The 17,915-nt window shown below is 37.8% G+C and overlaps 1 protein-coding gene across 1 annotated transcript; it reads right to left on the bottom strand.

Annotated features, from left to right (window-relative positions):
• Positions 1-743: 743 nt before the first annotated feature.
• LOC127557689 (sulfotransferase 2A1-like) lies at positions 744-14,032 on the bottom strand. Its single transcript, XM_051990995.1, has 6 exons — positions 13,891-14,032; positions 11,465-11,673; positions 3,791-3,917; positions 2,947-3,041; positions 1,641-1,821; positions 744-1,132 (listed from the first exon to the last, which is right to left on the bottom strand). Exons 1-6 carry the CDS (start codon positions 14,030-14,032, stop codon positions 1,014-1,016), a joined length of 873 nt encoding a protein of 290 aa, XP_051846955.1. The 3' UTR covers positions 744-1,013.
• Between the last annotated feature and the right edge of the window lie 3,883 nt (positions 14,033-17,915).

Raw genomic sequence — 17,915 nt, 5'->3', positions numbered from 1 at the left:
CAGCTTGACACCTATACTTAAAATTTTATTTATGGACATGTGATAGCATAGCTTTCACTCCTTCCTTCAATTGTGTTTCCGCTGAATTCCTCAGTATCTCATCCTCTATTGTTTTTCCTAAATTTGGACTTCAGTAAGGTCCTAATTAATGAAATAACGAATTACATAAAGGCGTCCTATGCCTTCTAGGTGTCATTATTCAGTTATTATTATGAAAAATATATCCACTGGCTACAGCCCAATGGAAAAATGCAATGTGAATGTGAATCATGTGTGCATCTATGAGATTCATTCTGCACACTAACCAGGACCTGGCTATAATTCTCTATAGACTCAACTTTGGTCAATATAGGTGGACAGCTGTCTTTTTTTACCTTCCTTTAAAGCTTTTCAGGTTATATTTGCAAAAATCCAAAAAAAAAAAAAATCTCCTCACCAGCTTTCCTTATATGTAATGTATCCTTTTTTGCTGTTTACAGGTCACACAAGCAGCTTTGCTTAACTGTAAGGACATCCTGTTGTTGTTATTTTAAGCTAGAAATGTTCCAGAAACCAATGGATCAATGAAAAATAACTCATTTTGCAAACTATTCATCATTACTGAAGTCATTAAATTTGTTTCATCAAGGCAAGCATTATTTAACATTTCATAATCTCTTAGCATTATGAATTTGTTAAGAAATGATTACAGTCACCATCATCTCAACAGGTAGAACATGCCTACAACATTCAGCATTCTTTTATGTTTAAATCACAGGCTTAAAAGGACCTTTCCACAATAGCATGCAGAGTATGTGTGTCAAAGGTACAATTAGCATGCTGAGTAAGGGACCCACACTGGAAACTTTCCTTTGGGAAGTAGCCTGGATGTCCTGTCTCTCAATTCTAATTTTCTTTCTGCTAGTTATTGAAATAAGAGAATAAAAAGTAGAAGAGGGATGCAAAGGAGGAGCCAGAATTATCATTTGTTGATCATATATAGGTGAAATAGAGAATACCAGACATTCTCCATCTCAGCATTGATCCCATGGGAACAGATCCTGGTCCATCCCCTTCATCTTCTCTTGGTACTGCTTGCTGAATGTTTCCATTTGAGTCACTGTGAAGTGGTTTTTCCAGTCTCCACAGATTCCTGTCACATATGAAATGAGAGCAACAGGTGCTTGGGTCATGTCCTTAGTGATCATTTTTTCCCATCCCTTTCTCCTTCCCCCTTGACTCAGGAAGGAGTCATGGGTAGACTGCATTGACTGATATTTATGGGATAGCACACTCCCCTGCAACCAGGGAATTCTTCTCTTCATCCTTCATCTTTCATGCAGTATTGACAGGAAGGCTTACCTCTTCCTCTTACTCCTCCTCTATTTGTTTTTCCTCACTTACAGGAAAACCTGATAGAAGTTTTCTTGGAAACTCATGCAGTCTATCTCTGAGTGTGTCATTGCATAAAAATATACTACAGTCTATTACATTACTGGGACAAATTCTTTGGCTACCTCTTTTCTGTTGTACTGTTTTGTGCTTCACACCTTTTCTGATTCTGTTTCTGACTGCCTAGATGTCAATTGGGATGGGGGTGAGAGGGGGTGGTGTTAACCATCTACTTAACTCTCTAATGGTCCTAGACCATTGCTTCTCACCTTTTCTCATCAAAAAGTTTTTGACAGATTCCGTATTTTTTATAGGCATAGGTTCTTTGTTTTCCATGATGTGCTTTTTCATGACTTGGAAGGAAGCATTCTTCATGACTGAATTGATTTCTTCCTCACTCAGCTCCTTGCCCAAGAATTGGCAAATTTTTTCCACACTGACCTTAAGATTCTAGAAAAACATGCAACATTAAGAAATGAAGAGAGAAGAAAAAGATAAGACAAAGATAAAAAGGAAGATAGAAGAAGAAAGAGATAAAGGATGAACAAAACCATAAAAAAAGGAAAGAAGGAAGATCAAACAGGAAGGAAAATAGATATGGAAGTTGAGTAAGGAAAAGCTCAAGAGATTTCTGAGAAGGAGAAAAGACTTCCTTTTTATTCAGGATTTTGGGAGCTCTTCCCATCAGGTTTCCAAATCACACAGAGAAAATCTGACAGATATGGAGATGTCCTGCAAAGAACTCTTGATAAATGCCAGGATCTCCATGGAGGAGATTCAGAGTGAGCAGACTTAACTAGACCAGAGGATGGACCCAGGATCAGAACTGGCAGGTACTATAAAGCACACTTGATGGTCTGTTTTTTGTTTTTGTTTTTGTTTTTTTTTTAATAAGTTACTACATCATAGGTTGGTACTTTCAGAACCAAATACTGGCATATAGAGTCTGGTCTCTCTGAACTGGAATCCATTCCTTCTTTCTCTTTCTCAGCTGCTCTGTTGATGCAGTTTCTGACATGCTGGGTTGATACTCCACCTTTCTCCTTAGGTCTGCGTGCTCTGTCCCATTTCTAGATGTTTGTGTCTGCTTTCCCCTCAGCCTCTGATGAACACAGCCCTCCATGTCTTGGTTTTGGGTATTTGTTCTGACTTTCCCCCATGCTTGGAAAGTTCTCTACTTTCCTTGGCTTCTTTAATGTCCTAACTGAAATTCCCCCTTGTACAGGAAACCTTTTCCCAACCCTCTTCACGCTAGCCTGCCTGTCTCCTGAATGTGTCCAATTAATTACACAGTCTTATTCATACAACAAATTGCACATTTATTCCCAATTAGATTTTATGCTGTTTGAGGGCAAGAACTATCTTTTGCCTTTCTTTGTATTCCTAGCACTTAGCAAAATACCTGGCACATAGTCCTTAGAAAATAGTGTTCCTTTTCTGACTAAAACAATATGCAATCTGTCATGCAGAACTAAGATATATGCAAGATAAATTGGAAATAATTGAGAAAGGGAAGACAGTTACATTAATGGGGGCCCCTAGAAAGGGGACAAGAGAAAAGGACAGGAACCTTACTTGATGAAGTTCCTCATAGGTTAGGAACAAGAACTTCTCTGAATTTCTCATGGATAGCCATCCTTTGATGTGGTCAAACCAGGACCCATATAGAACTGGAAATGAATGGAAAAGGAAGGATGGGAGCCCAGGTTATTTCTGTTTCAGATTGATAAGCTGCTTACTCTGCCCTAGATGCTTGTCAGAATAAGAGTCATGATCAAAGAAGTTCTGCTCTTACCGTACAGTGTGTGTCTGGCAGGGAGGATAGGGAGAATGGTGGGGGTTGGAAGAGGAGAGGGAGCTTGATTCCCAGTCACAGAAAAATGTCAAACAAGAGAAGGCTAGCTAGGAGAAGAGCCCCAGGGAAGTCACGAGTACAACCCAGAACTCGGTTTAGGTGCTGGCCTTAGCCTGAGAGTTCTCAGCAAGACAAAAGGCCTAGGTTGGGCCCCCTGAAGTAAAAGACATTAAAACTTCACTATTGAGGAAGTAGGGGAATTTGAATAATTTGCATTTCAATCCAGGCCTTGAGCTGGTCTCTACAGACTTTGCTTTTCAGAAAGAGCACTAGTCTTAGATTCAAAAGGCCTGGGCCCCAATTATTGTCATCCCTGAAAATTTCTTAGTCATATAGTCTTGAAAAAATCACTTTCGCAGTTATCACATCTAACTCTCTTCTCTAAGGTGGGGGAGGCAGTCATTGCCCTGTCTATAGGGCTGTTGGAATAAATGTGCCTCCCAGGAAATGAAAGGATATCAAGAAAATAGGGATTTTCATTATGATGGCAAAAGGGTGTGGAGAAAACAGAGAAAAGGGAGGAGGGGAAGTAGGATGCAGCTCCATCATTCCTTCTTCACTCACCATTTCCCTGCAGGAAGTCTTCCAAGAAATGCTCAAAAGTTGGACATAACGGGTAAGATGGGACATGATTTTTAAAATGGTATAAAGACACAAGGATGTCCCTTGGATTCCTGGCAACATACAGGATCTGAAAGAGAAATTGGAACATTGGGTGGTTATCACATCCATTTTCCTTCTTCATGAAGCATCTCTAGCAGGGAGAACATTTGACCCATTTTTGGGAGCTGCTTTCTCCATGAATTTCTTATATCTCTTGTTTTACTACTGTGCTGGCAAGTAGCAGGTGCTTAATAAATCCTTTTTGGCTGGCTGACTAAATTATCTCTGGCAGTTGCTGCTAGTGGGTAAACTGTTTCTACTCTTTCCCCAGCTGTAATTACTCAGTAGAGTGGATCACTCATGTTGGTAACTTTGCATACTTCTGTTATGGTCATGGGAACACCTACTCACCCCATGGGCTAGATTGCTTTTCCCAACTGCTCTTATAATGTCAGATTCTCATAGAAAAACCACCTCAGGATTAGTGTTTCACTTAGACTTTGTCAAAATTCTATACGTGATTCTTTTGTGGAGAAAATAATTTCCTCTTTCATGACTTTAGTTTTTGAGTCCCTGCCAATGTCTTTCTATTAAAGCAAAGCAGCTACTCATGGTTATGACACTATTAGATATCAAATATAGTCATTTACTTAGCAATAAGGACAAAGAAGGAAAGAAAGGGAATAAGCATTTGTTAGACAATGGCTTAGAATAAAGGCATGACAATATCCTGGCTGAGGATGGCGTTCAAATAAAGAACAGATAGTACTGTGTATGATAGGAATCTTGTAACTTAAATTAAAATAGTTTTCAGCTGAAAAGTATGGGAAAGAGAAGTATCCAATAGAAGGGATGTCTGTTCTGGAGGGAATGGAAATTCTATACCAAAAAATCCTGAAGACACAAAGGGAAACAATTCTGGGGATAGATTGAATGCTTATCAGATGTTTCATTTGACTGACTAAAGGGATAATGTTCAGAAGAAGCAGATGAAGATACTCTGGATATATACTAATTAACACATTTAAAAGAGTGCAGACAATGCAAACAAGGACAAATCACAGAGAATGTACACTAAAAGTCAAAGTGGGCCCAGATGACATAAGTCAGGGAAAATGGAGGGGAAGGCAAGTGAAGAAGGAAGTCAGGACACTCTAATATCTTAAATATGACTGAACAACTTATTCAGACATCTTCCAATGAATATGGTGTTCCACACAGTAGAAATGTGAACATCCGCTCGGATATCCCAGACATTCAGCGTTCTTCGGAAAAGTGGTTGGATACAATATGTGACAGCCTTAATGTACTTCTCTTTCCAGCTTCAGCCTGAAAATCTCTATTCTTCTCTTTATATTTATTATGTCCTCCTCTTCAGGCATTTTCCTGGATTTCTTCTTCTCTTCTTCCTTTAACTCAAGTTATTCTTCAGAAAGCTCTAGCATTGCAGAATGAGAGAGGCAGAAGGGAAGAGAAGCAGCCATCCAGTCAAACCCATACATTAATGGAATATTTGTTATTTTAGTGCCATCTGCTCTGGATGCTGCTTCCTTCTCTTCCTCCTGTTATTCCTCTTCCCTCTTGCTCTCTTGCTTCCAATTCTCTGATTCACAACCTGTACAAAAATTTGGTTCAAGTACATGATAAACCTATTCTAAACTACTTGAAAGGTATTAAAGTGAAGTTCTCAGATGCTTCCCCAGATAAATCCAACGTTACAATTTCATTTTGAACCATGAAATCACAAAGGAATCCTTGATGAATAAAATATTAGTGGCTAGAGCAAGATCTTTCAGATCTCTTTGTCTGATGAACCAGAATAGGGGTTGCCCAGAGTGCTGAAAAGCTGGGAAACAAACATCACTTTAATGACTATAAAGAGATGAGCAAACACAGCAAAACTGACATTTCTACCTAAATTAATTTACATATTGACATAATAGCAAATTATTTAATAGAGCTGGAAAAAATTCGGTTGGAAGAATTAAAGGTCAAGAATATCCAGGACATTATTTTTTAAGAATGTGGAGGTAGGTGGCCTAGTCATAGCTGATTTCCAATTTCATTATGAAGTGGTATTTTTCAAAACACTTTGGTCCTAGCTAAGAAATAAACTGGTGGATTAGTAGAATTGATTAGGTATACAAGACATTATAGTAAATGACCACAGCAAGCTAATGTTTAACAAACCCAAAGATTTAAGCTTTTTGGACAAAAATTCATTATTTGTTAAAAAAAACTTCTGGGAAGACTGGAAAATAAAATGGCAAAAACTAGTTACAGACATACATTTCACACTGTATACCAAAAGAAGGTCAAAATGTATACATGACTTATTCAAAGATGGTGATACTAGTAGGAAAGTAGAAGAGCATGAAATAATTTAACTATGGGATCTATAGAGAATGGAAGAATTTAAGATGAAACAAGATATAGAGAGCATCACAAAATATAAAATGCATAATTTTGACTCTATAAAAATAACAAGTTTTTGCACAACCAAAACCAATACAACCAGAATTAGAAGAAAAACACAAAAGGAGAATAAAACTTTTTAATGAGTATCTATGATAAAGACCTCATTTGTCAAGTATGTAGAGTTAGGGTTATAAGAATACTAGTAATTCCTCAGTGAATAAATGGTCAAAGGATATGAACAGGCAGTTTTCAGATCAAGAAATCAAAACTATCTGTACTCATATAAACTTCTAAATCACTACTAATTAGATAAATGCAAATTAAAACAACTCTGAATATCACTTGACACTGATCAGATTGTCTAATATGACAAAATAATAGGAAAATAATAAATATAGGAGGGAATGTGGAAAAAGTAGGATACTACTATATGTTGGTAGAGTTGTGAACTGATCCAATTATTCTGGAGAGCAATTTGGAACGATGCCCAGTAGAATATAAAACTGCACCCTTTGATCTGACAGTGACACTACTTGGCCTATATACAACAGAGGTAAAAAAGGGGAAGGAATTATTTGTGCAAATTATTTATAATAGTTCTTTTGTGGTGGCTAAGATTTGGTAAAGGTATGCCCAAGATTTGGGGAATGGCTGAACAGACTGTGATATCTGATTGTAACGGCACATTATGTGGTATAAGACATGCCAAGCAGGATTATTTTAGAAAACCAGGAAAGATTTACATGAACTGGGAGAAATTGAAGTGAGTGGAACCAAGAGAATATTGTATACAATCATAACAATATAGTATGATAAACTGGTGTTGCTTCTCAGCAATATAACGATCCAAGACAATAATGAAGGACTCGTGATAAAAATACTATCCACCTCTAGAGTAGTTTGGTTTTTTGGTTTGTTTGTTTGTTTGTTTGTTTTGGGCTGTTTTTTTTTTTCCCTGAGGTAATTGGGGTTAAAAGACTTGCCCAAGGTCACACAGCTCGGAAGTCTTAAGTGTCTGAGACCAGATGTGAACACAGGTCCTCTTGACTTCAGGACTGGTGCTCTAGCCACTGCACCACCTTGCTGCCCCAGTACTAATGTTTTTTGAAGGCAGATTAAAACATACTATTCCCCCCTTCTTTCATTTCTTTTTTTATTCATTTCACCTTTATTTCCTTTTTTCTTTCTTTTTCTCTCGCTCTCTTCTTTCTTTCTTTCCTTCCTTTTTTCTTCTTGATTCTTTTTGTTTCTTTATTTTTTCCTTCCTTCTTTCATTTGCCTTATTGAACTTAATAAATAACAATAAAATTTTTTATGTGATAGTACATATGACTTATATAAGATTGCTTTCTGACTCAGGGTGGAGTAAGAAGAGGGAGAGCAGAGATAAAATTTGGAACGCAAAATTTTAATAAAAACCAATGAATGTTTTAAAATTATTGCTACATGTAGGTTACACATAGTTGGGGGAAAATAAAATGTTATTTCAAAAAATAGAAGCAGAAGGGATATCAAACAGTTTGAACTGGGAAAAAACTCTTTCACAAGTTTTTTCTCCATTTTTCCCTCCTAAACTAACTCAGAATAAAGTCTTTCATTATGATGTTGCAGATTCCAAAAATGATCAATTTACACAAGTCTATTTAAAATCACTTTTATGGTATTAGTATTGTCTATGTTGTTTTCTTAGCAGAGATACTGAAATGGTTTGCCATTTCTTTCTCCAGTGGAAGACCTTTTGTCAGAACTCTCCCCTGTGAGCTGTCTATCTTGAGTAATTCTCTAAAACATAGGTCATAATTTCATTAAGTTACAGAATTACCTCCTTCCACAACAATGTAATGATAAAAGGTCTGACACCTTAGATGATCCCTTAGATCAGGTGTCCAATATGCTCCTGGGGAAGAATGGAGGACAACTATAAGAATCTCTAGTACTAATGGAATGCTTGGGGCAAACTGGAAGGGAAGCTGAGCTATGAGTGCATCTAGTGAAAAAAAAAAGGAGCTGATATTATAAAGATAAATATTGCTCAAGAATCTGGAATATAAGATCTATGAACCAAGATAAGTTGGATATGGTCAAATAGGAGATAGAAAGATTAAACATTCACATCTTAGGTGTCAGTGAATTTAAATGGAAGGGAATGATTGAATTTGATTCACATGATCACTACATATGCTACTGTGGATACCGAGTGATATTTGGTCAAATCGAAAACAAACTATTCAAGGTCACAGTAACACAAGCTAGGTCTCTAACTACTGATGCTAAAGAGACCAAAGTGAATAAGTTCTATGAAGATCTATAACATCTTCTAGAAATAATACAAAAAATCACAATCACACTCATTAATTGGACTGGAATGTTAAAGTAGGAAGTTAAATGATAATTGCAATAACAGGTAAGATTGATTTTGGTATAGAAAACAAACCAGGGCAGAAGCTCATAGAGTTTTGTCAAAATAACCTATTGGTCATAGCAAACACTTCTTTTCAACAACCTAAAAAGAACCTCTACACACAAATATCACCTGATGGTTGATACAGAGATCTCATTGTTTATATATTGTGCATTCAAATGTGGAAAAGTGTAGTCAGCTAAAATAAAACCTAAAGCTGACTGTGGTTCAGATCCTGAGCTTCTTCTAGAAAAATTTATACTTAAAAAGAGGGGGAAACCATCTGACCCTATAAGTATGAACTAATTTACATCATTTATGAATATGAAATGGAGGTTAATTGAAAGATTTAAAGGATGAGAACTGATATATAGAGTGCGTAAAGATCTCTGGACAAAAGTTAGAAATATTGTCTGGGAGGCAGCAACAAAGAAAAAGCATTCCAGTATTCCAGATAAAAAGAAGTGTGAAAAAGCTAAATGGTTGTCTGCTGAAGTTTTACAAAAAGCTGAGGGAAAAAGGAAAGTGGAAGAGAAAAAGGTCAATTAAATATATGCCCAAATGAATGCAGAATTTCAGAGAACAGCAAGGACACACAAGAAGGTTTTCTTAAATGAGCAATGGAAAGAAATAGAAGAAAGCAATAGAGTAAAGTACACAAGAGATCTCTTCAAGAAAATTAGAGATTTCAGGGCAAGTTTGATGCAAAAATGGACAAGATAAAAGACAAAAATGGTAGGGGGTTAACAGGAGCAGAAGAGATTAAGAAAAGATGGTGAGAATATACAAAAGAAGCAGACGAAATCTCTCTTATCATTACTGATAACCAGGATGGTGTGGCTACTGATCTAGAGCTAGACCTTCTGGAGGATGAAATCAAGTGGGTCTTAGGAAGCCTTATTACAAAGAAAGCTAGTAAGAGGACTCTGGGAAGGTGGCAGAGTAGGTCAGAACATTTCAAGCTCTCCAGATTTTCTCCACAAACAGAACAAATTTGTGCCTCAGAGTGAACGTAGACTTGTGAAAAACAAAGATTTGTAGAACAGTGTTCCTTCTGAGAACAGAAGATGAGAAGAAAGTCCCCAGGATGAGATTTAACTTGGGTGAAGTGCAAACAGCTCCAGGCTAGCTCCACAGAAAAAGCAAGTGAAGAACCCTGGGGCTAGTTAAGTTTGGCAGGAGACTCAGTCAAAATCACAGGAACTTTCACATCCCAGACAGTGTGGGGAATCAGGGGTCTGAGTCCAGGAAATACAGGAAGACTGAGGGAACCTCTGCTGATTAGGAATGCCAGGCCCAGCTGTGCTGCTGAGACATGGCTCTGTAAAGAAGGAACCAGCATATCCAGTTAGTAGTATAATTCTTTGAAATATCTCCCTGCCCAGAGAGAATTTATAAAAGAACTCAAAAAAGAATTTTAAATCAAATGAGAGACAATGAGAAAACCAAAAAAATATGCAAGAAAAAACAAGAAGATTGTGGGGGAAAATGTTAACCAACTGAAAAAGGAGATAGAAAGTCTCAAAGATGAAAATAACTCTGAAAATTTAAATTGAGCAAGGGGAAGCCACTGAACATATAAGAGATCAGAAAATAACAAAATAAAATAGAAAAGGATGAAAAAATAGAACAGAATGGGAAACATTAGAAAAGTAGATGTGGGGAACAGATTAAGAAGAGAAAATATAAGAATAATTAGGCTACCTGAAAGCTGTGACCAAAAAAGCAACTTTGACACAATATTGCAAGAAATAATCAAATCATTTTTGAGTGACAGAATATGAGGGGAAAGTATAAGTGGAGAAAATCCACTTACCATCTCAAAGGGATCTTTCTGGCTTCAATTAGCACTATTTGTCACATCTCATTGTTTCTGGCTTTCTCATTTGGAGAAAAGCATAAAAAGTAACCTAACCACTTGTATATATGTGGTCCCATTAGATAGTGCAAGAACAGCTCTTCTGTCTCTCCTGAATCCCATCCTACTACTACTCATTCTCCAGGAAGCCTTTTAATTCCTTTCAAATTTCCCCATCTCCAGTATAGTTTTTAGCATTTCTTTAAATCTATCCAAATCCTCTTCATGCTTCCATTTTCTTTCCTTTCCTTTCTCCTTTATCTCATGCTCTTATCCTGAATGTTCTCAGATAATCTTTGCCCTTCCTCACCAGAGGTAGAAGTGAGCAGTGACACAGTCAGAAGGAACAAGCAGGAGAATTATGAGGCAGTGTGTAAAGGATGGAGAGCAGAGAGAAGCCTCCATCTGCCTCCTCCAATCCTTGAATTCCTATGAAATATGGAACAGAAATGTTGCTCCAGCTTCTCTCTGTCCCATCTTGCTGCCAACTCTGTTGGAATCTTTACAAACTGTTAAGTCATTAGAGTTGAGATGTTTTGGGCCAGAACCTGAAACAAGGTATACATGGTATATATAAATCCATCAATATGGGAGGCATTACACATAATTTACATAAGCACATAGCAATATAACACAGTAATGTAACAAATAACATGAATCAACCTGAGAATTTACACTTGTCCATAAGTCCAAGAAATAGTCCATAAGGAATCCATTGTCCATTAGTTTATGTGCCAGGAATCCAATAGTTCCCGTAAGCTCTGAAGTCCTGAAATAGTCTCATCAACAATTTTTTATCTCAAGGAATCCAATGATTCTTGCTGGTTTTTCAAGAACTAAAACAGTCTCATCTTATGTTAGGAAATCCAATGATTCCTGAAGATTTTTAAAAATTCTTATGACTTAACAGTTTGTAAAGATTCCAACACAACTCCTAGATATCTGTTCGTATGCTCACCTTGGCCTTGCTGGTGAAATACGACTTGGGGAAGAGATGGACTGGGAGATGGGAAGTGAAGAGATGGAAGTCTGCCTTATTCTTGAGCATTTCTATGTTATTTTTTGTCTCTATCCAGGGACAACGTTTCCAATGAGGGACAGATGTAACCCAAGTGGGGTCCCCTTTTGAGTAGATTAGGCTGAGGATATGTACCATCCAATGGGTTCCTGCATGGAATAAAAACCAAAAGCTGGGTTAGGTTTTCATGATTATTTTGTTCACAGAATCACAGACACTTTGAGGTAGCAGAGGCTTCACAGATTTCAGTCTTGCCCATATTTGAACCAGCCAGTGGAAAACTTCCACAGGAGGAGGGGAAAGGACTCCCCAGCTCTACCTGAGAGAGTGCTGCTTACTAAGTTGAGATGAAATTCGAATGTGCCTGGAGAGGTGGGTGGCTACACCAAAGAGACTATGGCGATTCCACAAGCATCTTTGGAGCACTTGCAGAGTGCCAGGAACTGTGCTGAATGCTAGGGATCAGAGGGAAGGCAAGTCTCTTACCACAAGGGGCTCATAATCTAAGGTAAGAGGAGAAAGGTGAATAACTCAGTTCCTATAAGTGACATAAAGAATGGATGCAGGGGATCTCAGAGAGGAAAGAGCAGGGAGTTGGGAGTCTCATGGAAAGCTTCCAGTAGAAGGTGATATTTGAGCTCAGACCTGCAGGAAGCCAAGGAAGGTATGAGACCAAGATAAAGAGGGGGAACCTTTCAGGCATGGGGGAGACGGCCCGTACAAAATCTAGGCTTAGTGTACAATATATCAGTGTATTGTGATCAGAGTTGGGAGACACAAGCACGTAGTCCCAGAATTGAAGTTGCTCACTATAATGGCGTGAGGTGGACCCAGACAGTGCAACTCTGTGAAACATATGCCACTAGCTAGACCTGCCTGGAAGTTTGCATGAGAGATGTAAGAGAAAAAGAGCTGTCATGGGGAAGATCCATCCCTGATGGGATTGAGAAGTTAAGGCAGAGACTTCTGGGACACAAAGAAGGAATAAGACTTCACCAGAAAGTTAGGGGTTTTTGTTTGTTTGGTTGGTTAGTTTTTTTTTTCCCCCTGAGGCAACAGGGGTTAAGTGACTTGCCCAGGGTCACACAGCTAGGAAGTGTTAAGTGTCTGTGACCAGATTTGAACTCAGGTTCTCCTGACTTCAAGGCCGGTGTTCTATCCACTGTGTCACCTAGCTGTCCCCAACTTTACCCGAGAGATGGGCATGGGAAGTGCATTCTGTGTTTTGAGTTCTGCATAAGCAAAGGTATGGGAGGAGGGCAGCAGGGAGCATTTCTAGGGCTGGGTCAGCAAGCTGTAGCACAGCATATGTACAAGTGCCCCTCTGCCCTGGGGTCTGAGGACTTGAGTTCTAATCCCAGTTGTACCATTTCCATGCAAGCTTGGTGACCTTCCAGAGATCTTGGAGTGTTGGAGTTAATGAAGTATTGGATGTAGAGTCAGGAGGCCCTGGGTGGGAACGTTGCTTCTCTTGAAGCCTTCTGCTGAAATGTCAAATCCAGTCTCAGTTGGAAACTGTCTGGAACATAGTCCCTTTCCACTCTTCCTACAAGTGACTCTTCCCCATCTACCAGTGACACTGACTTCTGGGAACAGGAGCGTGAATCTAGCCTGGCCCTCCCCGGGTGTCTCAAACACTTCTTCCTTTAAAGAGGATCAGGACACATTCCTGAGGGACAAGCACAAGCAAAGAGGGACTGTGGTGTCAGGATAATAAGACTTCTCTGTGTCTTTTTTGGTGGCCTTTTGGCTCCTGGCCAGCTTCTTTCCTTCTCAGACCTTGTTGTTGCTGTTCAATTTTTGAAGTCTTACTAAACACTTTCTGATGCCATTTGGGGTTTTCTTGGCAAAGATACTGGAGTAGTTTGCTATCCATTCCCCAAGCTATTTTACAGATGAAGAAACTGAGGCAAACAGGGTTAAAAGATATTCCCAGGAAAGCACTACAGCTGGGAAGTGTCTGAGTCCAGATTTGAACTCACAAAAATGAATCATTCTCACTCTACTGTACCTAAGTGTCCATGAATCTCCAGAGGTATCTATAGAGAGATTTCAGAAAATACATGAAGTTGAGGGCGACAACTTTGTTTTTAATAACTTCTTACGAAAGTTTAGCTTTCCATCTAATTATTTCACATTTTTATTCTGAAAAGGGGTCTATGAGCTTCACCAAACTCCCTGCCAGAGAGGCCAGGGTGCACCAAAGTTTAGGAATCTCTGGTCCCCAATGAGAAGGCTGGGCTACCTGCAGTCTAAAGTCTCTTTGTTCTCTGAGGTCTGAGCCTGGAATGTAGAGGAACAGAAGAAGAAAGCTCATCTCTTCTAGCCTCCTTCCCCATGTCCTGTTTCCTTCTCCTGCTCCTTACCTGATTTAGGGTAGGTCACTACTATGACATCTTCATCCTGAAACTCAAACTCATCTTGCATTCTGTGAATATGTTCCACATCATGAAAAGTGGGAAAGAGAGGGATTCCCTTGAAAAACAGGAATTTCTTGGGATTCTGCATGTGGTCAGTTGGCTTCTAGCTAGGTGACAGCTTTCTCCTGGATCTGTGTCACTGCTCCTCCTGTTCCTGCTGCTGTTTTCTTGACTCTGTGCAAGCTTTGGTCAATCACCCACCTATTGATTAACCAAAGGGAAGGTGGGAGGGTTAAGAAGCTTTGGGATTGGGTTTTCTGATATAAGAATGATCAAATCTAAAGACCCTTGGGTCTTTCTGGCAAGAAGTACAGCTGAACATGGTCACCTGGGATCAGAACAACAAATATTAGGGGAACAAAACCATATCCTGGGTCATTTTCCACGACATATATCCCTTTAAGGCTTCTTAAGGCATGTCAGAGAAAACAGAGAAAAATCTGTTTGTTTTAGTTTCGAGAACAGAGTGGAAAGTATATACAAAGGGTAATGGGGGCTACATGTCCAGAAATGTTTTCTAACAACTATAATTATCATTACAGGTTATTATTGATATGCAATCATCAGCCAAGAATTTTTGCAACAGAATAGTTCCTGATAAGATATAGCAAGAGCAGAAGTACAACCAAATTCCCCATAACTGGTACATATATTTCCCTCTACAACCTTTATCCTTATGGAGAGTTGGCTCCACTTTACCTGAAATGGTCCCCAACAGTTCACTTCTGAATGTGGCAAAGCTTAAGGGTGAAGCCAATTGAGCAACAGAAGCCCTTACATTCTGCTTCTCTTGCTAGAGAGACCACCCTACATTACCCAGCCCATAATAAGCAACTCTGGACAAATGAGAAATTCTCTGTCCTCTATTGAGTAGCAACAAAGCAAATCAAAGGCTCTTTTAAGAGTCATTACCATTCATCACAAATTCCCTTGCTGCATCTCAGGGCAAGCCACAGTTGTTTTTCAGTTTAACAGCAAAAGCAGTAAGTTTTCAATCAATAATGACTCCTTCTAAAACATTTCACTTGGTTATTTTTTTGTAATTTGTTTAGCATAATGTAACAGAAAAAAATCCATCATTAAACATAAAGGAAATTATCATATTTTGGTGACATTTACATAATGGAAATGAATTATAGTTTGCTCAAAACCCAGAAGGGCATAGAAAGTAGTTGTCCTAGATAGATTAATGTGTGGCTTAATGTCACTCCCTAGGCCCAAAGGGAAATCTTTAAAACCCAGGCAGAATCTCTACATGACTGCTTTTGGTACTAGGGAAAGCTCATGGCTCAGCCATCCAGAAGTCCTCTGGAGTCTTTCCAAGGACCCCCAGAATTATGGATAGAGGTGGGGGGTTGGGATGAGGATTGGGAAATTTTAATTTAATTTCATTAATCTCTTATTGAAATTTAGCACTCTCAATTATTTCAAAATCATGTTCTGATAAGGGGATTATAGAATTCAGCAAACTGTCTGCCAGAAGGTTCCATAACATACAAAAGTATAAGAATCTTTGCTGTCCAAATCTTTTGAGATTCTCCATGTAGGCAGGGTTCTCTAGGTTGGAGAAGTACTTTCTCTTGAATCCTTCTAATTGCTGCTTCTGCTCCTGCTTTCTTGCCTCTGCCCCCATTCCATATGCCTAATCATTCTGGAGAGGGCAGCGTGGCTTCATTAAGAAGGTTTAGAAGTTGGGATGTCTGGTATAACCATGAACAGGACCAAGGAATCTGAATCTCTGAGGTTTTCTGGCACAAAGAACAGCTGACCCTAAATACACAGGATAAGAACAAAACTATTAGCTCAATGACACCACTTCCCTGAATCAGTGCCCATGGCATGCATATGTCTTTAAGACTACTGCAAGACTGCCTTAGAGGAGAGAGAGGAGGCATGGCCATTTTGGTTCCAGCAGCAGAGTTAGAGAGGCTGATTTGGGCTGGGTGTCTGGAAACACTTTCTAATGACTAGTATCTTGGGCAGTGATTATCACTGCTAAGCAATCATCATTGATTAACTTTTCCAAAGGCATAATTCCTGAGAAGACTAAACCAGAACAGAAGCAGAACCACATCCCCTTGAACTGTGGACACACTTTCCCCTCTTGAACCCTCAGCCTTGGGGAGAGTGCACTTCAGGGTGTCTTTGCTGCTACTCTCATTTCCTCTGACCAGGTTCACATGTGAATGTGGCAGACCTAATGGGTGAGAATATTTAGCAACAGAAACCCCTGTGTTCTGCCTCTCCTGCCAGTAAAGCCATCTTGCATCATTTGGCATATAATAGGCAACTCTAGACAAAGGACGTTATATGATCCTGTATATACTATTCAGTTGCAAAGAGGACCCAGGAAGAGGCAAACCATTGCTTTTATAAAGTGGTTTAGATTTCTATTTTAGATAAAGAAATTGAATATATCATATATGAGCTTCCTAAAAAAAAAAAAAAAAAAAAATACCAGGACTAGATAGATTTACAAATGGATTCTATAAAATGTTTAAGGGTCAACTACTTCCAATATTAAATAAAATAATTGGAATAAAAGGCAAAGAAGGAATCTACCAAATTTGTTTTGTGAAACAAATGTCATACTGATATTCAAACCAGGAAGAGTAAACACAGAAAGAAAAATATGGGCTAAGTTCACTAACAAAATAACAAAATAATACCTAAAAAATTACAACAATATGTAACTAAATGAGATTTATACCAGCAATGCAGGTATGGTTTCCTATAAGGAAAACTATTAACATAATTAATTATATCAATAATAAAAGTAAAAAGGTATGATTATCTCGACAGATGCAGAAAATGTTTTAATAAAGTACAACATACAAATTATTTTTTAAAACCCTTGAAAATATTGGTATAAATGGATTTTTTTCTCAAATTGATAAAAAAAATCCATCCATCTAAAACCATTATCTATAATTTATAAAGGAATTAAGCAAAGAAATCTTCCCAGTATGATCAGGTATGAAACAAAAATACTCATTGCCACCAATACTGTATTGAAAATCCTAGCAATAGCAATACGAAAAAAAAGACATGAAAGAGATATGAATAGAAAACAAAGTGATAAAACTTTCTCTCGTTATAGACAATATGATATATTTGGAAAATGCCAAAGACTCAATTAAGAAGTTAGTGGAAACAATAATTTTAGGAAAGTAGCAGGATATGAAGTACATGCACACAATTCATCAGCATTCCCACATATTACAAACAAAATTCTGCAAGAAAAAACAGTAAGAAACATCCCATTTAAAATAGCTCAAGATAGTATAAAATACCTGGAAGCATGTCTGCCAAAACAAACCCAAGAAGTATATAACTAAAATACCTAAAAAACTTTTTATACAAATATAATCAAATATAAATTGGAAAAATATTAAATGTTCATGGGTAGACAGAAGCAATATAATAAAAATGATAATTTTACCCAAACTAATTTATACATTCAATGCCATCCTAATCAAATTATCAAAAAATCTTTTTACTGAATTGGAAAAAAATAACAAAATTCATTTCTAAGAATAGTCCAAGAATATCAAAGGAATTATTTTTTAAAATGTAAGGAGGGCAGTTTACTAGTACTAGTATCTTATCAGGCAGTAATTGTAAAAACTACTGGGTAGTGACTAAGAAATAGAAAGGCATATCAATGACAGAAAGTAGAAAGAATCTATAGCAGCAAATAAATATAGTACTTAGTAATTTTAAAAATGTGAAAACTTAAGATTTTGGCATAAGAAGTTATTTTCTGATTAAAAATTCTGCGGAAAGCTGAAAAACAGTATGGCATAGTAATAGGCACAAACCATTGTCTTACTCCATTTACCCTGATAAGATTAAAATGCATATATAATCTAGTTATATTACCAGAAATTTTGAAGACTATAAAACATGTCACTTATCAGACTTATGGATAGGCAATAATTTATGAATAAATAAGAAAGAGGAAACACAAT

The sequence above is a fragment of the Antechinus flavipes genome, chromosome 3 (assembly GCF_016432865.1).
Source record: "Antechinus flavipes isolate AdamAnt ecotype Samford, QLD, Australia chromosome 3, AdamAnt_v2, whole genome shotgun sequence".
In the NCBI taxonomy this organism is placed as follows: Eukaryota; Metazoa; Chordata; class Mammalia; order Dasyuromorphia; family Dasyuridae; genus Antechinus; species Antechinus flavipes.
The sequence above is the reverse complement of the archived record's forward strand: the minus strand, read 5'-3'. Positions and strand labels throughout refer to the sequence as shown.